This window comes from Ambystoma mexicanum, chromosome 4q, assembly GCF_040938575.1.
Source record: "Ambystoma mexicanum isolate Mex_15411 chromosome 4q, UKY_AmexF1_1, whole genome shotgun sequence".
Taxonomy (NCBI): Eukaryota; Metazoa; Chordata; class Amphibia; order Caudata; family Ambystomatidae; genus Ambystoma; species Ambystoma mexicanum.
In genome coordinates this window covers 752,102,731-752,126,932 of record NC_090928.1, presented here as the reverse complement: position 1 = coordinate 752,126,932, position 24,202 = coordinate 752,102,731, and the positions used below count along the sequence as shown (strand labels likewise).

The window sequence follows — 24,202 nt, the reverse complement described above, 5'->3', positions numbered from 1 at the left end:
AGACTTCAAGCTCTCGCTGTGTTCTGTTCTGAAATAAAGTAATCGATACTGAAAGAACTTCGATTCAAATGGAAAGACGCTCGATTGACTAATCCTTTAATAGATGGAGACCTCAGTACCAACCTTTTTAAAGTAGAAGTGCTTTCACATGGCACCTCTACCTCCCGCTGGTGCCCCAGTGAGACAAAAACAAAGTGTTGACTGAGGTGAATAAGCAAAGGGGTATATTTGTGCCACCCAGATTGCACCATGCATAGCAAAGGAATTCTAAAATGCTTTCAGGCAATTTAAGCTTTTTAGCCACAGTAACTTGAATTCTGGGGCATACTTTTTCATTATAAAGAATAACCTTCTAATCTCAGCATCCAGAAATGATGTGGACAGGGAAGCTGGAGCAGCCTGAATGTGCCACCTATGACACAGGGTGGCTTGGCAGAAATGCCACTTAGCGGGTGCCCCGTGCCCATTTTGTGCATGGATTGGCTTAATTGCACAGTCTTCTAATGGTTATTTTGAGCAGTGCTGGTAGAAGAAATGACATTCCATTGCAACAAGAAAACAAATGCCTAACAGGAGGTGCACACACAAAAAAAACAATTGAGCATCAGCAAAAGTAATGGAGTTATGCCCGAGAAAAATAGCACAGCAGCATAGATTCCAGGCTTTCTTAGCCAGCTATTAAAAAAAGGAACGGAGGGAAGTCATGCAACGAATGCTAAACTGGTTGTGGTGGCACAGTAGGGGCATGTGCTCTCACTTGTTTTTAAATGCCCGATCATGGTTTGTATTCCTAGAACTAGTGGTCAGATAGTGCCTAGAGTCCGAATGGAAAAGCTGTACATCATAATGACTACAGGCCTGCAAATGTTAGATGGTTTGTAATGGGCAGTGGGACCACTTATGCTGTCTGGCAACAGTGATTCGCCTGGAAAATCTGATACCCATAGTGGCAGCCCTTAACCCCTATTCAAGGGTTGCATGTAAGAGTGGAAAGGAGCAGCTTTCCCATGACAAAACAAGATGCTCGGCTCTGATATTCCCATTCTGTCTCTTGACGTCGAGTTGGTCACCAACACCTTAGCTCACTGGTGTGGTGCAGTGAGCAGTGCCTGGGTTTCTGGAATATGCAAGGGGACTGGAGTCCAACCCTCAACCATCAGCCCCTGCTCAGCAACGCTCTAGCTGACCCAGGAAGAGCCTCTGCCAGCTGTGCTGGTTGGGGATTGATTCAGACGTGTTGATCTAGTCTACATTCTTATGAGTTCACCCTGTCACTCCATCCCATTTCACTATTTGTCCAGCATTGGAGCCTATGTGTCTCGCCCATGTGGTGTTTGGCCGATAGTACAAACAAGAGGGAAGGAGGGGGTTGAGGGAATTCTCTTGTCCAGCTGTAGACCATCCTTACCAGCAAACAGCCTACTGTCAGAAGAAAGCCGAACATCAAATATTTGTTCACCTTTTAAAGAGGGAAACCAGTGCCGTTTTCTCCTGATGTTATTAATAGGAAACTACTTCTGTAATTTGAAGGTTTTCTTCGAAATTGATGACACAATTATCAGCGTGAAAAAAAGAAAAAAAGATTGCACACAAAGAATTGTGTATGATTTCATTTTTCATCTGATATTTTTTTTTTTGGTTGTTAAATAAACACAGCCGCTGTCTAGAATTCAGATTTTAGAGTATGGTTTTAATTTATAGATTCTCTTGTCAACATGATCTACAAATACAAATTCACTTTGAAAATAGCTTTTTGCTAGCAACAACATCAAGATACCCCTAGAGGACCAGATATCGGTGATTAACAGGCCCAGCGCTTTATAAAAAATGTAACCTTAATAAATACTTTACAAAAAGAACACAGGGTTTATTTACAGTGACGAGCGCTTGCCCACAATTCTGGATTTTTAAACACCAGCTCTTTCAGTAGAATACTCTGGATTTGGTTTGTGCTGAAAGAAAAATATAAAGAGAGCCACAAGAGTGAAGCAACATGGATGGCAAGATATCCTTCAGTGTTCTTTTCTTGCCATAAAGCCACCAATGATTTTCTTTATACTTCATGCTTTGCTGCAAGTCCCAAGCAAAAAGTTTCCATTAAGTTAAAGACGGATCTTGGCAATTGGTCATTTGGCAAATCAATTGGACAACTGAAAAAAGTTCAGCCCGTTTGGCTTTGTCTGACCAAAGAAAGGCAGGCAATGAGAAATTCCATTAAGACAGACTGTGCTTAAACGAAGACTTCTTCCAATGTGCTCCAAGGCACCTCGCTTCCCTTCCCGTCCTTCTGTTGCAGGAGGGAGCCGTGCATCCTTTTTCTTCCCTCTCGGAAAGTGCAATTCAATGAAGCCAGGCCGGCAACTCCATGGGTATTCATTTTAAACGCTGTGAGAAGATGCAGCCGAGTGCTTTGGCGTTAGCTATACCCGGTAGAAAGGCCACATGGGAACACACATTCGAATCATTTATTTGCTTTTTTTGCAAGGTATTTGTGTTTTTTCCATTAAAACCTTTTTTTAATGTATTAAATAATTAAAAGTTGCACACATTTCAATGCATAAAACGATGTACTTTGGTATTATGTGCATATACGAAGTAATTTAGACCATGCATACTCCAGAAATATACAAGCGTTTGTATATTCATAAGATACATGTAGGCGCGCATCATACAAAGTGGAGAATAAATTACGGAGCCTTGTTGCCAAGCAATCATGCGCCAGTTTCCCTTTTGTTCGAACATAAAATGGACCTATTCCAAGCCCTGCTTTGTGAGCTTCTTTCCCCCTCTAGTATTCCCTAGCCTCTTGAAACTGTTTGTAATAGTCCTCATCTGATGGGTTTTCAGTACATTTGTGTCCATTGTTTGGAGGCCGGGCCGTGTTGTACCTGCTCCAGTCACCTTTGCATAGTATCCAGGGCAAGATGTCTACTTTGTAATGGAGCTCTGCGGAGAACTCCACGCTGATCAGGTTTGGAGTCCCTGCCCCTTTGCCTCTTGTAATGAGGCGCATGTTGTCGTCGTAGCAGCAGTGCTGGGCCGCCAGGGTGGTGCTTTCCAGGGAGAGCATGGACCGAATGCAATATCTCGCAGTCGGCTTGTAGATATCGAGTTTTTCTTTGGCGCCGCTCGCATCCTTCCAGCGGAAGTCCTTGCGTTTGATCCGGTCCTGGATCTCCGCTGTGCTGTAGGCGACCTCGGTGGGGTACGTGCAGAGGCAGCTGGGCAGGTCGTTGGCCACTTTGTGCATGTACTTCTTGAGGAAATCGCTTTTGCAGTTCATCCACCTTTCACAGCTGTCTGCATCTATCAACAGAAAGCAGAGGAAAAACACAAACGCATCAGATGACGCATATATCCACAGACATCCACATTCCCGATTTACGCACAGGTGGACACACGGCCAGTGCGTAATCAACCTGTTAATCCCCCTTGTACTGAATGGGGTTTGAGTAATGCTGCAGAGTGGCTGCCCTCCAACTCCTCCCATTGCCAATTCACGCCCCTCACACCATTCCTCCTTCACCTGTGTGTACATCCATCCGATGGAAGAGAACTTGCCATTTTAAAGATTGTATGTGCGCCAAATGAAAAGTCTGCAAATGTAATAGTAGGGAATCCCCCAGCCATCAACATTTAGGTCTACAATATTACCTAAACAAATTCAACTTAAACTGTACACAGAGGACATCACCAGAACATCATTCTGTGGTTTGAATTTGCTTATGCTAGTGAAGATCAGTGCTCGCGCCTTAAGCATTTAAACAAAAACAGGTTGGTGTTCATACAACTCCATCGTTTACCAAATAACGGAGCTAAAAAGCTTATGGTGCAAGAAGCACGAAGAAGGTAGCGTTTAGAGGAAGGGAGAACATATTGGGGCGGTTGGGGCGGGGGCGAGGGGTGTAGAATGCCCTGTACTCTCCATGCAGATATCCCATTCCAGCAGCAACTGACGTGGAACAAAAAGTCCACTTGAGAGCTTAAAGAGGAGATCTGTATTGCGAAGGATAAAGTCTCGCCTCAGATTCCATCTGCCACAAATTTCAGGCTAGTCCAACTGGGGGGGGGGGATTGGAGAGGGATGAAAAGGATGAAAATGTAGGTTTGAAAGGAACATTTAAAAAAGTACTGACAGGAAAAATATTAATGTACTAAGAACGTGACATTTTATTTTGTTTTGATGTAAAGGCCAACATACATTTCTCACCATGTTCATTTTTAATTATGAACAAAATATGAGCAGCTTTGAAGAGGAAGGGGCATTTGGAGAATTCTGGAGTGTGTTGCATATTGGCCATTAGGACCATTTGGGTTGAAATACACCTAGTGCTTTTCTCCCTAAATTAGAAAAGTACACGAAAATCATCACCAATTTCTTAAACTAAAAAGTAATTTGCGCACTCAGTGTGGAACACCACATATAGCAAATATAGCTATTTTAGCCACATCCCCAATTATCCCGAGGACAAAAGGCCCATATGGTAAAGCTAGGACCGATTGCACACTTTATTCATGTTCACTGCATTGCAAGTATGTCAAAGTGGCTGAAAACGTTAACATGATCGTATAGTGCCGTGGTCCCTAAAAGATTGAGAAAAGAGACATCCTTCTAAAAAGTGAGGGGGAAAAAAGGCTTTTAAAAGTCAACCTGGGAATATGCTGTTCGTTCCTCAATGTTACAGAAGTCTTATTGCTCAGTGCAGAAAGTGGGTAGAAACGTTGCCATCAACTTAGGGAATTGGGGCTAATTCGCTAATCGTTTTTTACATATTGCTGAGTTAATTCAAAAACATTTCTTTAAGAGGATTTGCCTACTGAATCTTCTCAGAGCTATCTTACCTCAACTTCAAATTGCCAATTATTTAAGATATGTGCTGCACCGAGGGCAGACCTGGCAGCCCGCAGAGCACAGAGATAAAACAGTGGAAAAAAACAAGACTCCAAAAGATGTGTACCCTCCCATGACCCCCTCCCCCCCGTTCCCCCGTCTCTCATACATATACACACACGTTAAAAATCGGTGTGCCCAAAAAACACGTACAACCGGCCCTGGTGTCTAATCCCACAAATCGACAAGCACAATTCTGTCCCGACGTGCGCAGCACCCAACACCCAGATTCCAAAACAATTCTCCATGTGAGCCACTCTCTCGCTTCTCCATGTGAGCCACTTTCTCTCACTTCTCCATGTGAGCCACTCTCTCTCACTTCTCCATGTGAGCCACTCTCTCTCGCTTCTCCTGTGAGCCACTCTCTCGCTTCTCCTGTGAGCCACTCTCTCGCTTCTCCATGTGAAAGTGAGTGAAGCAGCTCAAGCTTTTTCGGATTATGCAGTAATGTGTGCATAGGTTCAGTGCAGAAAGGGGTCATCCCAGTGGCAGCGAAAACATGGAGTGGAAGTTACGTATCCAAGCGATTCTGCCCAAAAAAGTTATGTATCAGTCAACATTATGCGAATGGATAAGAAATATGGACCATAGACACATCTTTTTGCACAATCAGTTGCACCAGTTTTTGAAAATCAGTGGTTTGGCATTCTTTTTCCACTCGCCCACGACTTGACCAATGTGCATAAATGACGTTTCCCAAAGTGATTTTGACTAGAGAGTCAGCTGTGTTTGGTAGTTTGTTATTTCACGTGCTTCTTCCACCCCCCCCCCCCCCTGTTAAATGCCACTGTGCTCTGCGCTTTCATCGGTTTTATCGAATGTTTGCAGGGAGGAAGATTTAATCTGGGAGCCCAGAGTGAGGTTATCAGCTGGCTGACACCGCGAGTCGGCAGCTTCTGATCCCAGTTCAGGGGATGCAATCCGTTCTCAGGTTGCTTGTCTGGGAGGTTGATGTGTGGGGTCGACAGCATCCTCAAAGGCATAGCAAAAGTGATGCGATTGTAATGGTGTCACATTACGCATGGCACGTGTTAGTAGCAGAGGCAACAATCAGGAAGGTGAAATGAAGGTCGGTGTCCAGAGTTTGCACATCATGCACAAGGCTTAATGTCTAGGGGCGGCAACTCAATGTACTATCGCGGCTGATACTTCTAAAATCCATCCAGGGTATTTACCACATGCGAACATCATGATAGGATATGAGAAGTCATAGGCTGAGTAGTGTGGGTTCACTTTGCTTCTCTTACCAGATCCCTACCTAAGTAATAAATTATAGACAACTTATGTGTATGGAAAAGTTGTAGGCCGTAGGCATTTTATTTTCTTACAGAAAATACAATACAACAAAATAATTACACTGCTATATGCTTTTGGGCATATTGTGTCCAGTTCCGAAGTTGCCCAAGGCTCCTCCTGAGTCCTTGTTATCCCTGAGCCTTTGTTCCTGGGCACATGCCGCCACACCTGAGTGGGTGTTCCTTACGCCCGCTCAGGTCTCCCCCAAAAGCACCCTACCTACAACCCCGTTCCTGGAGTGCCCTAAAAATGTTTTCGGAAAAAAACCCCATCCCTTCCTTTGATAGGTGCACCCCATCCTGGTGAAACATGTCCTGTTTGTTCCGGTATAAGCCATGTCTTATGAAATGCAGCCCTGTGCTCTTGCAGTACTTTTCTACTGATTTATTTAGTTTCTTTCTGGCTATTTCAATTGCGTGCCTCTTCTGTGCCCCATACCAGACCCTTCTTGGTATTATTTCTGACATAAAAATCTCGGTTTTCCACCAGCTGCGGGCTATGCTATGCAGTGACTTGCAGATGTTCCTTTGTAATTTACCCCTGCTTGTGCTCACCAGGTCGCCCCCCCCACCCCACCCGAGATGTATAACCAGGTACTCGGGAGGGGGGGTGAGGGGAGGAAGCAGGGGGTCCCTAAAACCTATCAGGTCCGATAGCCTGTCGTGGATGTCCTCCCAGTGCATCCCCGGGAGGCCCCACCATGACGTAATTGTGTTCCTGAAATGTAGTCCTTGCTTCACCTCTTCCAGCCACCTGCCTGCCCGGGTCACGAAAGAGTGCCCCACTATCCATGCCGATTTGTATGGTCCGGCCTCTGTGGAAACGGGGGAGATAAGTGTCATATTAGTTCCTCCCTTATGTATTTTTTAAAACATTGCGACTTCCATCCCCCAATTAGTCTCACCCCCTTTGCTCCCAGGCCCCCCGCCCACGCAGAGGTTGCTGCCCCTATCCTGAAAGAGTGTGTCCCAAATTCGGCTGGATCCCATCCCGCTTTCGCCACTGCTTGTTTTAATACTGCCTGAAACTGGTACCTGCTGAGCGCGCTGCCGTCCCTATGGATCAATAACTGTCCGTCGACCTCTGGTCGCAGATCTAGGAATTCTTGGGTGATGCATCTGGGACAGTGGTCCTTTTCTCTGATGCAATTGAGATCTATTGCTCTCCCCTTCCCCATTTGGTCTGTCTTAGATTTCCTTAGCATTATAGACATCCCCTTGATACCCATACTAACGTCTTTTCTTGCCAGAACGTCTCCTGCCCCCGTATTCCTGGCCACCAGTTCCCCTATCCTGAATGCTCCATAGTATGCTAGCGCAAATGCTGCCCTGAACAGCGCGGTTTCGTACGTGCTGCTGCATGTGTCTTGCAGCACTTTTAGCAGAATTATCAATTTCCCAAAATTTACCAGCCTTCTGCTATCTGTTTTTTTCCCCTCTAACTTCGCCCATCCCCTCATAGCGTATTTTATCTTAGCGCTGTCAGTCGGGTCCGGTATGCCTGCCACTTTTGTGGTATATGCCACCGCCGCCAGGTGCGCTGCTGCCCAGCTTTTCTTTTTCCCCTCTTGCAAATTCCCCTTTGAGAAATTCACACATTTTTTCCATTGAAATTCTTTCCACCTTTTTACACCGGTTTCCACCAACACATCTTTCACTTGCTTTTCGTACGGCTTACCCGTTTTGTACGTCAGGGCTTTTCTGGTCAGCTTGTCGATGACCCTTTCCTTTCCCCGTTCTTCTCCCACTTCTTTTGAGTCGACCTTGTGGCCAACCGTGCTTTCCTTTCTAGTGCCTCCAATGGGACCCATGCCTTCCGTGGCGTGGGCGTTCTTTCCTCGTCGGCGTCCGGTCTCCGCTCCCTGAATTTCTCCCACTGAAAGCGAGAGATTGCATCAGCCACCATATTTTCTTCCCCAGCGATATGCCTCGCCTTTATGTATGTATTCATCTTTAGGCTTTCCAGTGTGATTGCCCTCATTAATTCTAATACTATCATGCATGACACACTTCCTTTGTTTAACACGTGCACCACCGCCATGTTATCTGACCATACTGCCAACTCCTTGTTCCCTAGCTCTTCCCTCCATGCGCATAACGCGACCCATATCGGGAAGAGCTCCAGCAGCGTTATGTTCTTTGTCCATTCCGCCCTTTGCCACGATTTTGCCCACTTGCCTGCACACCATTTTTTCCCCAGTATTGCACCAAAACCAAAGCCACCTGCTGCATCAGTGAACAACACCCTTTTACCTTCGTCGTTCACCGGTGAGCGCCATGTTACTGCCCCCTTGAAGTTTTTCAGAAATTCTGCCCACACTTCCAGATCTCTCTTCATTCCTTCCCCTAGCCTGACCCTGTGGTGCCCTTTGGTAGCACCCCTCATTTTCAGCTCGATACTTCTCTGGAACACCTTCCCCATAGGTATGACTCTTCCTGCGAAGTTCAGTTTTCCTGTCAGCGCTTGCAATTCTCTTACTGTTGCTTTGTTTCTTCCTTGTAGTTCCTTTATTGTCTTCAGCAGCTCTGTCACCTTGTCCGCCGGGATCCGACACCTCCCCTTGTTGGAGTCAATTTCTATACCTAGGAATTGGATAACATGCGTTGGCCCCATCATTTTCTCTTCCGCCAGAGGAAAACCCCACTCGCTCGTTATTTCCACAAATGTGTCCAGGGTTGCCCTGCATAGATCCGCACCTTTGGGGCCGACGAATAAAAAAATCGTCCAGGTAATGCACCATCATGGACTCCCTCATCTCCTGTGTTACTGCCCATTGTAAGAATGAACTTACCCTCTCGAAATATGCGCATGAGATGGCGCACCCCATCGGGAGGCATTTGTCGAAGTATTACCCTCCCAATGCATGCATAACCATCTTTGTGATCTGCTGTTGACTGGCAACAGGCGAAATGCCGATTTAATGTCTGCTTTCGCCATCCATGCCCCTTCCCCTGCCTTTTGACCAGTTCCACCTCCTCTTCGAAGTCTGAATATGATACTGTCGCCTCGCTCTGAGCGATGCCGTCGTTCACCGAGGCACCCGGGGGGTAGGATAGGTGGTGTATCAGCCTGTATTCCCCTTCGTCTTTTTTCGGCACCAGTCCTAGTGGTGAACATAAAAATTCTTCGAACGGTAAGGCCATGAACGGGCCCTCTACCCTCCCCAGTTCTACTTCCTTCCTGATCTTACTGGTCACCATCTCCCTGTTTTCGATTGCCGATTTTAGATTCCTAGGAATGTCATGTGCTCCCTGCCTGGTAAACGGGATGTTAAAACCTTCTCTAAAGCCTTGCCCGATTTGTTCTGCCGCTTCTTGGTCAGGGTATTTCCAGAGCCACATTTCCATCCTCTCGATCTTTACCGGCATGGCCCCTTTCCTGTCCCAGTTTTTATTTCCACGTCTCATCTCTTCTGCCGTTTGGCGCTGCGGCCCTTGTGCACTTGGAGCTGCTGTGGTCACCCTTGCATCTCTTGCACTTGTGGCTGAACTTGCACTTCCATTCCCAGCTACATGGTACCACCTTTTCAAAGCTCCTGCATTGACCTTGTTCCGCTCGTGCTGTCCCCGTGCTTCCACTGCCCCCCCCCCCGTGTTGTCGGGGGCAGGCTGCTCTGCCATCCTCTGTGACCTGTAATTTCTGCTCCGAAAACTCTGGTCTCTATTTCTGTCATAGCTGGATTCGTACTTTCTGCCACTAGATCTATAATCTGTTTTGTAATCATTCTGCCAGTACTGCCTTCTCTGCTGTCCCCCTGTGCTCCGCTCCTTGGAATCCCATTTCCCTTTTAGCACGTTAAAAATGTAGAGGTTAAAGTTTTCTTCATCCCAGCCCATATCCGGAAAGCAGTCCATCTCCTTTCTGAACTCATGGTCATACTCTAGCCATGCATCCCCTCCAAATGCTGCATGGACCTTCAGCACCCTCTGTTGATATGCAACTAATGCTACCCAGTCTTCCGGGAATTTTTGTAATATAATTGTAGACATTATGGTGAAGGCCGCCATCCAGTTGTCAAAGCTCCTCACTACTGGCCCTTTTCTTAGTAAGCTTTTCTCATCCCCCTTCATGTCCTCTAGGGCCACATTCATCCCCCCCTTTTGACAATCTAACAATGTAAAGATATCGATCAATTCCTTGCTCCAGATTTTTTCCTTTACTTTGTCATTTATGTACCAAGCCATCGCTTTCATCGACCTGCCCTGTGCGTCTTTACCCATGGTTGGCCTGCCATATTTCGTCATGAGTGGCCCCTCATTTTCTGCCGCTGCCACCGTCGGTGCTGCCCCCGGTGGTGTGGCCCCTGCCCCTATGTTTGGCCCTGCCGGTACACCTTGTGGTGTCGGTAAAGTTGGTGCTCCTTGCGGCACCGGGACTACTGGTGCCCCTTGTGGTGCCGGGACCAGGGCTTCCCTGGGCTCTGCTGGTGCCCCCTGTGGTACCGGGGCCTCTCTGGGTTCTGCCCCTGCCCCCCCACCCCACTCTGCCTTTCCTTGCTCACCACTCCTCTCCATTTAACCCAAGCCTTTAGGTGATCCCTTTCTTCGTCATCACTGCTTGATTCGTCTGCTGAACTCCCCTGCCACTCTTCCCTGCTTTTCTTCCCCCGTCTGCTCTTCTCGTCATTGGTTCTGGGCGACTTACCCGAAACCGTGACGCAATTTTTAAACATTTTTACTATTTTATTCCCCACATTATTATTCATAGTACCTTTCTTTTTATCTTTTTTCTTTCTCTTGGTCGGTGCCTCCATCTGTTCCTCTGATCTCTTTGACTCCGCTCTTCGCCTTTTCTGTCCTTGCGGTACTTCGTCTTCTCCTTCGCTGCTGCTGGGCTCTATGAACAGCAGAGGAGACGTTGCCTTTGCTCTTTCCTCTTTCTGCATTACTTCTAGCACCCATTGTGCCCCATACTCCTTCTCCACCTTTCTTGCCCATTCTGAGAATTCTTGGGCCCTTTTTTCGCTCTTCCTTCCGCCATCATTCTCGTCTGAATTCTGTCGGTCGCGCTTCTGTTTGACCACGGCGAAAGTGTCCTTCGTTCGCAGCTGGTACTTCTGGGTCGCTCATGCTCTGGCACCGTTGTAACCACCGTGATAGTATGAACTCTAGAGAGGTAGAAAAATGCGTGAGCCCACAAGAGCAAACGTTTTTTCCTTCCCCTTCTCCAGGTACTAAGAGCCTACCCGAGAGAGGTGAGCCTTTCCTGGTTTGTGCCGCCTCTCCTTTTCCAGGCTTACTTATACCCCCCAGGCCTTTTGTTCCTTCCTGGGGCGGCCGGGTTACCCCCCTGACCCGTTGCTGTTACAATTCGTACCTTCCCAGGTGCCGTTTCCTGCCCTTCCTGGGCTTTTGTTTCTTGTGGCGCCATTCGGATGCCCCTCCCTATGCTTTCGCACCGTTTTCCCCCCACCCCGCGCCTAAACTCCCAGACCCTCTATCGTCCTGCATTTCATGCGGCCCGGGGCCTGGGTCATTTATAACGAGCCTGTACACAAGTGTTTGTAGGTGCGACAAGAGGACAAAACAACAATCTTACTAGGCCTTGTGTCATTCAGATTGCGAAAGGGCGCAGGGGAGCGAGGGGGTGGGGGAGCGTGCCAGGGGGAGGGCAGAGGCGAGATTGCAAAGAAACTAGTAAGTGCAGACAGGATGTGGCTTGTAAGTGCAGAGTCAGGGGACTGTATGGTTACACATAGAGTCGCTTAAGTGGATGGGAGGCCGGAGGCAGTGCAAGGGTAGACCGGTCATGCAGGAACCTGGTACCATAAGTTCAGTGGTTTGCCTGGTAACCAGTATGCGCAGCAGACAGACATCAGCAAGGGAGAGGGAGAGAAAAAGCGGAAGCAAAAAAGGAAGGTCTTCAGTTGCTTCTGGAACCTTAGGTGGTCCTGCTCAAGTTTGAGAGAGGCAGGGAGGGTGTTCCAGAGGGAGGCCCCAGCAGGGAGCCCCAAGACAGAGATCTACGCCCCACTCTCTGCTTGGAGAAACGTCTAACCCTCAGCGAGTAGGGGTGGATGAGCGGAGAGCTCGAGAAGGAAGATGCTTAGGAAGAGAAAGTTGGCTGTAGTGTAGTCCCCGGCCCCAAAAAGCATTGTGGACAATGCAGAGGGTCTTTAACTTGATCCTGATAGCCACAGGGAGCCAGTGGAGAGATATGAGGGCTGGAGATACGATCCCTGGGATTGAGGCCAAGGACAAGTCTCACAGTCCTGTTCTGGATACGTTGTAGAGGGCGAAGAGTCAAGGCAGGCAGATTTAGAAAGAGGCTGTTGCAGTAGTCCGGACTAAAGAGGACCAGGGCTCTGGAGACATTGAGCTTCTGGGGGAAAGTCATAGTGTGCCTTCTTAGAGATGTGAGGAGAGAAGGAGAGGACGGAGTCGAAAATTACCCCAAGGTTCTTAGCCTCACTGGAAGGAGCAGATAGGTGGCCAGAGTGAGCGGGAAGGCGGGAGCAGGAGTCCCAATGAGGGGGAACCAGAAACACTGAAACATCTGATAACAGCGTATGTAGGACTCTCAGCATGCAGAGCCTACTATTTGGGAACTTTTATTGGAAAGGCAACCAGGCTTTCAGTGGATAAGTGGTGTTTGCAGATTTTTCTGGGTGAAAATCATTTGTTGGCGTTTGTAATTGTGACGTTTTTAAATTAACTCTTTAGGGAGGATTTGGTGGGACCTAGTATCAGATAGGAGTTGCTAGAGAAAATGTAATGGGAAATGTTTGGGACTAATGCTTGTGTGGAGTTTGTCACAACGTGGATTAAAGTGTTAATTTAAGGTTTGTAATAAACTAATAAAACAAAAAAAATTAAAAAAAAAGGAGTATCACAGTCTTACTGGCATTAAGGCAGAGATCGTTGGCGGCACACCATTCCTGAATGGTGGACAGTCAGGTATGACAGAAGGAGCAGTACAGGCTGAGGGGAGCCTGAAGGATAGCTGGGTGTTATCCGCATAACACTGAAAGTTAGAGCAGACGGTAGAGATGTGGTGAGCCAGAGGGGCCAGGTAGTGGTTAAATATCCAGAAAGAGAGGTTAGACCCCTGGGGAACACCACAAGTGGAGAGATATAGAAGAGAGGAAAGACCCAAGTTGGACCTGGGAGGGTCGATCAGTGAGAAAGGAGGTCAAACAGGCAAGGGCCTGACCAGAGATACCCAGGTTGTCGCAGAGATGATTGAGCAGGATGGAGTGGTTGACGGTGTCGAAAGCAGAGGATAGATCAAGGAGAATGAGGACAGAAGGAAGGTTAGAGTCAAGATTTGAGAGCAAGTCTTCATGGGTATTCAGAAGAACAGTTTCAGTGTTTCTGGCTGCTCTGAAGCCAGACTGGTGGTCATGGAGGCAACCAACAGATTCAGTATGTAGATTAAGCTGGAAGTTTGCCCAGGAAAGGAGTGATGAAGATTGGGCGATAGTTTGCTGGAGGAGGAGGATCGGCAGAAGGCTTCTTATGAATGGAGTGCACAAGGGAGTGCTTAAGTGGGGAGGGGAAGGTTCCAATGGCAAAGAGCGATTGCAGAAACTGGCCAAGGCTGGAGCAAGGGTGTCAATGTGGTTCTTAATGGTTCTGGAGGAGCAGGGGAGCACCTGCTTTGACAAGACTTTCATAGATTGGACTTGTCTAGAAACATTGTTGGGAGTGAATAGGAGGAAGGATTATTATTAAATGTAACTTATAATCAGTTTGTGTCCAGTTTGCCTTTTCGCACCCTGAGATGGGTTATTGCAATGAACTCTTTGCTGGTCATAGGTCTAAGACTGGGCAGATCTTCTCGTCCTTCTTTGGGAACCATGCCTTGGTTTCTTCCCTCCCTTGGCACTACTTTCCCTCCCTTTTCTAGCAACGCCTTTACCACCTCTTCTTCTAGCAGGAAGAGGTGGTCTTTTCGGAGTCATGATTTCTTTGTGAATGTTCTTTGTGCAAAACCCTTTGTGCTGTTTACATGACCTACTTATCTGTGGTTACCCTCTCCCACTTGTGAATGGACCTGGATATTCTTCCACCTAGTGAGGTGCGGTGGCAGTTGAGGTGTCACCGCTGTTTAGTGGGAGTTCCCATTCTGGAGAGGTGCTCCTTTCTCTTCTCAGAAATCCGAATTTTTTGTCTGTACGTTGCGTTTACATAGCTTCACTGTGTAAAAGACTGTGCTCGCTGTGTCTGCGTTTGGGAGTGTGGGGGTGGGTTCTCTGGAGCCTTGTCTATAGATCTTCAATTAGGAGATCGCCCTTGACTGGTTTGTCAATTGATGTCACTTTAGTCTCTAGTCCATGACACTGAGCCATCCGTATCTTTTTATTACAGTTGTCCCTGCCGCTAATTTCCCTGATAGTTATGCAGCGTCTAAACTGTTTTTGGTGGTAGCATTGGCTGCCTGCGTTCTCTCTTTGAAAATGGGTTGTGACTTAGACTTTAATGCTTCTGATATTTCCTATTAGGCAGTTCATCCCATTAGTCTGGTGGTGGTGTCGTCGATGCAAATGTTATATGCTCCCAAGGTGGTTTACCTTCTTGACCAGGAGGTTAATTTGATTGCTATTCCTAGCCGAGCGAAAATCTGCTGTGGAGATGGAAGCATTGCACCCATTTTGTGCTGTAGTTAGGGCTTAGGAATCTGGTTGTAGTGGTCCTTTTATGGCATGTACTCACCATGGTGTATATACATTTATATTGTTAATAGTTGCTTGTGTTCAGTTCTGGAACTAAGCTGTCAGGTAAGAATGTTCATTAGTTGTTGTTAAAAAGGGTCAGGTGCATGTTGTCATTGGCAGGAGAGGATTGTCGCAGCTGGAGGCCTCTCTACCCAGGCACTTGGTCTTGTGTTATTAGTAAATAAAGTTGCATGTTTGACGAAGCCTCTGCCTCTGTAATAGGTCCCTTTTATATACGTAGGCTCCGTTTGAGCTAGGCAATATTTATTGTTAGCCATTTGATTTACTCCTTTGAATGTTGCTGGGTTTTGCTTCATTACAAGCAGTCATTATTCACTGAGTGCATTATGATGTTTGGGCTCTTCTCCATTTCTTATTGTTCTTCCCGGGGTTTTATTCCAAAAGGATTGTCAGCTCCATTTATCAGTGCAATACATGTTGCCTTGTTTTTTTGTTTTGAAATGGAAGGTTGAGGTGCTTTGTCTCCAAGGGAGCCCATAGGACACTACTCTGGTTCTTTTCGTCCTTCTCCTCCCGCAGGTCTATGGTATAAGAAACGTATTCTTTGCGTCAGACTTGAGTCCACTATGCTATAAATTGTTGATGGCATCCTCCATCGCACTTCTGTGCCATGGTGGAAATTAGCGGGTCTCTGCCTCGGATTCATAGTTTTCCTCATCATCAAGTTATTCTTTTGATTTGCTCGACCTCATGGCACTCGACATAATATTCTGTGGTGCTGAGTGTGCCAGACCTACTCTTTCTGACCTTTCGGGGGCTTCTGAGAGCATACACATAGCATCGAGATTGCATGCCTTTCGGTTCTCTACATCAATGTTGTATTTCTTGTACCAGTGAAAGACATGACAGCCTTATTTTAAGATTCTGGTTTCATGAGGCCTTTGCTGTGGTAGTTTGTGCAGCTGCTTCGTTCTGCATGTGAGGTTCTGCACCATGTTTGTGTTTTAGAGTAGTCAAAATGGCAGCCTTCAGATAATGCATCATGGCGACCGTATTTTGTACGTGTCTTGGTGTGCTTTTCTTCGGCGACTACTCTAGATCACCTATTCTTTTTGGTGTGGAATCTGTTTCTCTCACCCCAGATGAGTGTCCTTACGGTCGTGGGCGTCAGATTTTTAGGTAGGTTTTCTTCAACCTTTTGCCCGCCATGTGGAGGCTCGATGGTGAGCCTTTCTAGGTACAAACTGGAGATGGAAGCAAGACAACGTAGAGCAACACAGGTTCAAAATTCTAGCCCGCGCTTAGAGACTTATTTCTGGTATTAGGCATGTAATTAAAGATTAATTTGATTGCATTTAATCTATGAAGACTCCTGGCCCGGGTGAAAGCGGAGAACGGGTGGAGTTTGGAAAGAAAGAAAACTCAGGACTCTCCTGTGAGATAGGCATCTCCCTTTCTCTGAAGCTAGATGCCCGGAGTGTGCTTTGATGCCTAGTTTGAGGTGAGTCGCTTCCACATCAAGTTACAAATCTCGGATGCAGAAGTTGGTTTCCAATAGAATTTTTCCTCCAGCACCGTACTCCTGCAAACAACCAATGGCGGCACAAAACGGAGGTAATAGGCACACATGGGTCATGGCAGGTACCAGTACACATAGGAGATGGATGCCGTGACAGGAACACCCCCTGCCTGACCCCCATTATTACTTTAGCAGAAAACTAGTACTCGGACCAACCACTAGATGGCAAGATATGCCTAGCATGTGAATCTAGACAGATTCACAAGGCCCAAAAACTAGGTTCTGCTTTCCCTAGCTCTCTCTCTCCTTTACCTTTGTTCCAAGTCTGCTTATTGCACGTCTTTGCATAATCAATTAATTAAAGTGGCTAAAGGTAAAAGAATGCTCGAGAAAGCAAATCAAATGCTGCTTGAGTAGAGTAGCAGATGGGAGTGATTTTTCCACATTTAGTGGAACGGCTTTGTACACAGCAATGTGTCTAGAATGTGTTGTGTACTGCGAGGGCGTGTAACATTTTCCTTTCCAGTCCATCGTTTTGTCTCGATTCTTCCTCTAGAAGGATCCATGGCAATTGGACAGGATCTTCTCCATAAGTGTTACAGTATCAAGCAAAAACGACATTATCCTGAGTTGTAGTGCTGACCTTGTGGATTTACCAGACAAAGCAGGCATGGGAGAATATAAAGATCTCACCGCCCACGAGACATTAGAGCCTGGCATTCTTTGCCAAAACAAATAGCCTACCATGCTCGAGGTAAACTAAGCATAGAGAAGGTGCTATGCTACAATGCTACAAACCAAGCAGGTTTAGATGCAAGCTTGCTGGTCCCAAGTGATTTCCCTGCATTGAGGGGTGCTGCAAGCAGGGCATTGTAGTCACGTCCCTCTCTACTTCCTTCCTGTTTGCATATCTGATAATTAGTTTGGATCAACAGGGTGCCTCTGCTGAGCAGTAAACGCTGGTGGGGCAGGGATGGCAGAGACACAACTTCCAGTCCAAAAGCGGCACCTGGATGACATTCAGTTAATTGACTTTACCAAGGTGCGGTTGTCCACACAGATGAGCTCACCGGTCCCTTTTCAGTGGCCTAGTCGTACATGAATATTCTCAGTGTGGTTTTGGAAATAAAATGCCTTGGTGTGTGAGTTGACAAATAACTGTCATGAAATATTGATAGAACGCACCTGGGTCCTAGAAGGGCAGTTAAGTAATAGTTCCCCAACACAACATAAATACATATGTTGTATTATGTAACAACCCCTACTAAAATACTTGGATAGAAAAATGTATTTACATAGTTAGGACAAGAAAGTTTGACACAGGCCGAGCCGCATACTTAAATGTGGGCGTCTCTGCATGCAAAGTGCTGTAGTCAGGAAAAAATGTCATAGGCACCCACAACTGAAAGTGATGATGCTGGCAACTATGGAATCCATATGAAATGTCACTTTAGGGAGCATTCTTTCAGTCAAACATTGAACAGGCACAGATGTTAGCTAAAGCTTTCGGAAGTAAATGCGATACGTCATGAGTGAGGTGTCACTAATCTGAGGCTGTTGTCCCTTCTTCCCTGGTGGGAAACCTTTCCCATTGAGCTAGGGTGGTGCGTCCGAGGGAGGATCACATGGGCAAGGAATCCCCCTATGGGGTTGGGGACGATCCTCACCAGAGAATGCAGTCTCTCCCCACTTCGCCATGTCCAACTCCTCTTCCAAATCCACCAGCCCCCTCCCAGAACAGGGATAATACGTTTTGTTGTGATACGTTTTGTCGTCAAGTTAGAAAAACTAACCTGCACAACAACAATAAGAAACCATGTAACCCAAAGTATTATGCATGCAGCTTTAAGGTTGATACTGTGACGAAGAAGATGGCTAGGAACTCAAGAATTACTTGCATGAAGCCGAGCAAGCAGTCTTGTTTCGCGAGCCCAGGAATTGGCTCCAATGAATAAATCAACCCGACATACGAGTTCCACAGGAAGCCAGTGTCAAGCTCGGGGTGGAACGAACATGCTGGAGAGACATGAGAGATGGAGAGCCGCTAACCAAAGAGGAATAGAGAGAGACTTAACCGGACTCACGGTGAAGCACAGAGGAGACAGAATGCGCAACCAGAGAAAAGTCTGCAGATGCCGCTGGATGCCCGAATACTACCGGAGCCTCCAGAAAGAATACAGATGCCCAGGAACCTTCGGTACCATCAGGAAGGAAACAACCAGGTATGCGGGTTACTCAGGAACTGTGAGAGGTCATGGAAACATCAAGGTGCCCTCAAACTGGCGAGAGAGGGACTGGGACCCTGAAACAAAGGAGACCGTTGTATACTTGGCAGGCGGTGCGGGTCTGGGACCCAAGAGAAAGAGGTTCTTGGACCCATAAGAAAAAGAGGGCCTGGGATCCTGAAGAAAATAGTTATATATTTGAGTAGCTTTCAGAACTGGTAGTGGTCCTGCCTCTCTCAAACTTGAGCAGAACCACCTCCGGTTCCGGAAGCAACTCAAGACCTTCCTTTTTGCTTCTGCCTTCTCTCTTCCTCTCCACTGCTGATGCAACCGATGCTCCACGCACTGGTCACGCTCTGAACTCGGCCCAGGCTCCTGCATGCCCAGTTGCCCTTGGACTGCCTCTGGGTTCCCCAGCACTTAAGGGTCTGTATATGTAACCCTGCAGTCCCTTCTCTCTGCACTTATGAGCCACCCGCTGGCTGAACTTGTGAGTTAACTGCACTTCTCCCCTTCCCCTCGCCCCTGGCACTTCTCCCCTTCTCTCTTCCCTGCACTTGCACGATCGGAATGACACAAGGCCTAGTAAGATCGTTATTTTGTCCTCCCTTTGTTTCCCCCTCCTTGTCTTGTCGCACCTAGGAACACTGGTGTACAGGTGCGTTATAAATACCATATCATATTTGGCAGGAGCATGAACCAAATGGATACAACAAAATTGTGCGAGTCTGGGACCAGCACCCGAAAGTAAAAGGTCTAGGACCCTGAAGCAAAAGAGAGAGCACTGTATACTTGGTAGGAGGGTGAACTAAGTGGATACAATTCAACCATCTGAGTCTGAGACTCGCACCATATGTGAAGCCAAGAGGGTCTGGGACCCTGGAAGAAGAAGAGAGACATTACAAGAGAAAACATTTGCTTGGCAGGGAAGTAAACCAAGCTGTGTGTATTGAGAGTCTGGGAACCGCACCCACTTAAGAGGTTAAGGGTAAGAGGGTCAATAGGGCTAGGGCTGATAAGGAAAATTAATTCTACGCTTGGTAGCAGAGCATACCAAGCTGGTAGTATAAAGTAACTGAAGTCAAGCGACAGGTCCTCATGAGATATCCATCAACTTAAGAGAAGACTAAGTCTATGGGAAAGGAGCACGACCCTAGCATTTGGAGTTGCATATTTTGGAACCTTATTTTGCATCATTTTATTACCAGAGAGACTGGGAACTTTTCTGTTTGAATGTACAACTCGTTTTACTTTAAGAGAAGACCATGCTTGCACAGTTATCTTAGGTTGTTAGTGTTAGGGATTGCAGTATGTTTGGGACACAGCCGTGACAGACATTTTGGTTTCAGACTTCCTGACAATTTCATTAGTTGCCTTTGAGGCAGGGAAACCCCTATTAGCTATTAGAGTATTGTGTCCGAGCTGTACTTCTGCACCCTTACAGAGGGCAGAATAGCCTTAGCCTTTTTGATTTTTTTGTAATAAAATGGTGTGGGCAGATTTATCGCTGAAAAAGCGTTCTTCTAATCAGGCCCCTTCCTTTCATAATGCTCAATGCTGAAAAGCATAGTGAAAGAATGCAACTCTGCTGGGCGCGTCTACTGACAACTAAGCAGCTGCCTTGTAGTTTGGAAATATGGCAGATCAAAGTGGCATATTCATTCCTGCCAACAGACTGATGAGGTTCAAGGCTTCAGCAGCCAGGTTGTCCCTTTTACTGTGTGTAGGACTGAATCCAAATTAAAATCATATAAATTGTATGTTCCAAAATCTTTATTCGGCTCAAATCCATTAAAAAACACATCTATATAGACACCATAAATGGATACAACATAAAAATAACCATAATAAAAACGAAATGTAAGATTTAAAAACAGTTATGATAAAATAGGGAGAGAATATCATTGTGTGCACCCCCAAACCTGATGGTATATGACAACGGCGGTCTCTAGGAATCCACAATTTTATAGGCCATACCCTTTTGGTGTCATTTTATTGTCAGCTGGATTCTAGTGACTGTCAGGGCCTCCTGTGTATTCACTCATCTAGAACAGACCATTTGGGCTCTACCCCCAGCAAAAGCCTTTCTTCCCTGGGAAAGGTTTGTCAACTTTTAGGAAGACAGACGCCACCACCAGGGGGCAGGCAGCGATCCAGTGTTTAAAAGGGAGCATCAGTCCACAGAAGGGTCCCACTTTTGGTATCTTTCCTGCACGTCCTGCCCCGCTTCCTGCAGGCAAGGTACTCTGGGTATGACATTACCAAGCAGAAGATTCTGAAACAGCAGTCAGGATTAGACCCTGTACAGAAAACTAGAATGGAACTAATCTGCAGAAGAATATTCTACATTTGAGGGGAGTGTTCAATTGGCTTTGGAATACTGAAGAAGGATTACAACTGGAACTTTGTTGGGAGTACAGCTTGCTAAAAAGTCCTCTCCCACAGAGGTGAAGACCAAGGCGTACAAGAGAAAAAGTCTATCCTTTTTCCTCAACCATCCCAGAAGAGGGTTTGGGGTGACCCGGTGGCTGGACACAGCCTAATGCAGCAGAGTCAACTGGAGGTGACAGAACCAAGTGATTTCTAAACCCCTTCAAGTGAGGAGCTGCAGAACAAAGGACTTTCCTTGCCTCTGGAGACCTTGGAGCGGGTCCCCAGCACCGAAAGCTCTAGACCCGGTTTTCTGACTTTGATCCTATTTCCAGCTGGCTCCACCGCTTGGAGAGGATTTGAGCCACTGCAATCATTGAAAGCTGTGTTTCACACCTGGAATTTTCAATCCGCTGTTGAGTCATTGACTTAACCCATTACCTACTCTTGCTTAAATAATTTGAGCACATCACCACTACAGGTGTGCACTTCCTTGTTGGACTGTCTCATGACTACTTGACAGTCTTGACGACCGAGATCTATTGGAAACTACCAACTCAAAACATCTTGATGCTTCCTCGACCCATTTAAAGTGCCTAGAAGCCTGACTAAATACTGTTGAGTCCCAATAACAAGCATGTCAAATGTATCTAAAGTGCTTCTGCCCCTCTGGCCTGCCTTAAAGGGCCCTAGTGAATAATAGGATCCCATTGTACTTTTTTTTAAATTTCTGCTCAAATTATTACCCCATCTTCAGACCCAGAATGCCCACTTTCTTTACAAAGAGTTCATATTTTGTGTTTTCTTTTGCCGGGGTGGCTTAAAGTGTTTTTGCAAAGTGTTTTTATTTTTACCAAGAAGTCCCTCAATGGCATCTATGCACAGATAAACTTATTGGAGAAGGTATGCATATCTTGACTGACCAATGTAAACAGGTGAAGAAACAATTCCTTTGTAGAAACAGATTTATTTGTTACAAGAAACTGGTGCTTGAATGCCGCCGATCTTGAAACAAGGATTTCTGAAATATGGAGCTTAATTAGACTATCTAGCACATCAATCAACTTACCGCACAAACATTGTGGAACGGTGAATTAAAACAGTCTCTGCAGCACCTTACAATCCAACGAATTTATCAGATGAGTCTATTATTAGGAAACTGATACAGCACATATCCCGTACTTAGTCCTTACATGAAGACATATTCATAAGATAAACTGTCGTTTTAGATTTCTTGGATATACATTTGTATTCTGGATGACAATGTATTGAATGTCTCTTTTTTTACAATAACCCTGAGAAAGCCAAAGTATAGGCGAAACATTGGCACGTGCACAAGTGTAGGCACCAGTCAAGCACCAGTCACTTGATACAAATAAATCTATAATGTTTCTAAAAAGGATTTCTTCTTTACCAGTTGACATTGGTGAGTCAAGACACGCATACTTTGTCCAATAATGTTATTGTCTGCACATAGATGCCATTGAGGTACTTCTAGGTATTCACATTAACAGGCCATTTGGTGAAAATGACCTACCACAAGGCGCATGCTATAGACTCCTTTAAAGATAGTTATCCGGTTACACTTATAATATAACGTGTTATACACATTTCTCTTTACAATTGGCACAAGTCTGCCGACTCACTACAACTGTGTCTGCAAGTATAATATTTGTATAGAACCTTGGTTGGACATTCTTTTATTTTTGGTACTAAAGTACTATTGTTTGGTTGGCTTCTGAGCTAGCTCACATTCCTCTTGAAGGGTATAGCCTGCCCTGCACCCATGCTAAATTAAAGAGGGAAGGAGGTATACCTTTTGGATTGTGCCCGTTTCACCTTTATGATTGGGATCACTGCTGGCTTAGAAGTAACATGGGGCTGAGTAGGAGTTTTATATATTACTGATCCCTGTACTCCAGCAGACCAGTAGTTTTTTAGTCATATTAAGCTACTTTAACTACAGTAAAATAAACGTGCACATGCAGTGGGTGGACTGGCCATACGACCCTCCCGTCCAATTTACTATGTTTATCTACCACTATATAAAGTGTGGACCAAGAACATACAAAGTGGCAGAAGGAAGTAGCCGAGAGCACCTACACAAAGAGGCCCCAGGTTTACACTTGTTGGTATGTTCATCGTAATTACAGATTCATCTTTTTAAACTTTTGCTTTTTCCTTCAACCGGTATTCTTGTTGATATAAACACAATGCAACCGTTCTGAAGTGTCTGTTGCCGTGGTCTGCATATGAAGATCAAGGACAACTAAAACCAAAAGGAGTGACACTAAAGACCTAATGCAGAGATATGGGGGAAAAAGCATTTGACGGCCAACCCTGGGCATTGGTGGATTCAAGGTGGCTAACATTCCATATAGCAATCATAAAATGGAATCATATTTTTAAAAGGATATATTCCGATGACTAAGTAACTGCTCAGATATTCTACATCGCAGTAGAACTTACCAATTCCAAATAGTTTCGTGGCATTAAAGCTTTCAGTTCCTGCGAGTAAACTGACTTCTGTAGCAGCAGTTCTGAAGGTGTCTTCAATCCCTAGGATATATATTGTAAACGAGTAAACTTTAAGAATATGAATAATTATTCTGTAGAGAAGGGGGGGGGGAGAACAAATAGGGTAAACAAGCAAAAACATGATTTATTATCAAATTTGCTCTAATTATCAAAACATTCTGATCCATTTGATTGTTTTTAACTAAAATGTGAGCAAATGCATTAAAAAAAAATGTACATCTGTGCACACAAGATGTTTGTTCGGAAATCATTTAAAACGGTCCTTAACACCACTTTCATGAAAATGCTTTCAGAACGCCCCTAGCCGGCAGAGTCAATGGTGTGGGATCATGGCATCATAGCCCAAACCTACGGAGAGGCGCAGGTTGCCGACCGCTGGAATACGTCATCAGTCAAGTAATAATAGTAACAAAAAGAGAGAAGTTGCATTATTGCAGGAATATGCAACATAAAAAGGTGACAGGTTAATATATGAATATGGTAAAGCGCGATGGTAGTCCTAGAAGGTTTGACCCAGCCTGTTGCTCCACGAGATCGAGGATGGCAATCAAGCTAAAGTAATGGGATGGCCTGGGGCTCTGCATGCAGAAAAGGGACCCTCAGATGGACAATGCCCAAAGAGATATTGCTGTGGACATGGATAGCACCTGCGTGCTTAACCAGATGGACAACACCACTCAAGCCATCTCCAGAAATTGGCCATTGGTTTGGCACAGTCTGCTGTCAGTGCAACAATGCAGCATGCG

The 24,202-nt window shown here is 45.9% G+C and overlaps 1 protein-coding gene across 2 annotated transcripts in view; it reads right to left on the bottom strand.

Moving 5' to 3' along the window:
* Positions 1-1,669: 1,669 nt before the first annotated feature.
* The window catches only part of ISM1 (isthmin 1), a 143,094-nt gene continuing 120,561 nt past the window's right edge, over positions 1,670-24,202 (bottom strand). The window contains exons 5-6 of one of the 2 annotated variants that reach the window (XM_069608335.1): positions 23,388-23,477; positions 1,670-3,306 (exon numbers count right to left, since the gene is read on the bottom strand). In XM_069608335.1, the coding sequence (XP_069464436.1) occupies positions 2,789-3,306; positions 23,388-23,477 (608 nt within the window). In that variant the 3' untranslated portion in view covers positions 1,670-2,788. The remainder of the gene's footprint in view (positions 3,307-23,387; positions 23,478-24,202) is intronic. The other variant, XM_069608336.1, reaches the window with a different exon arrangement.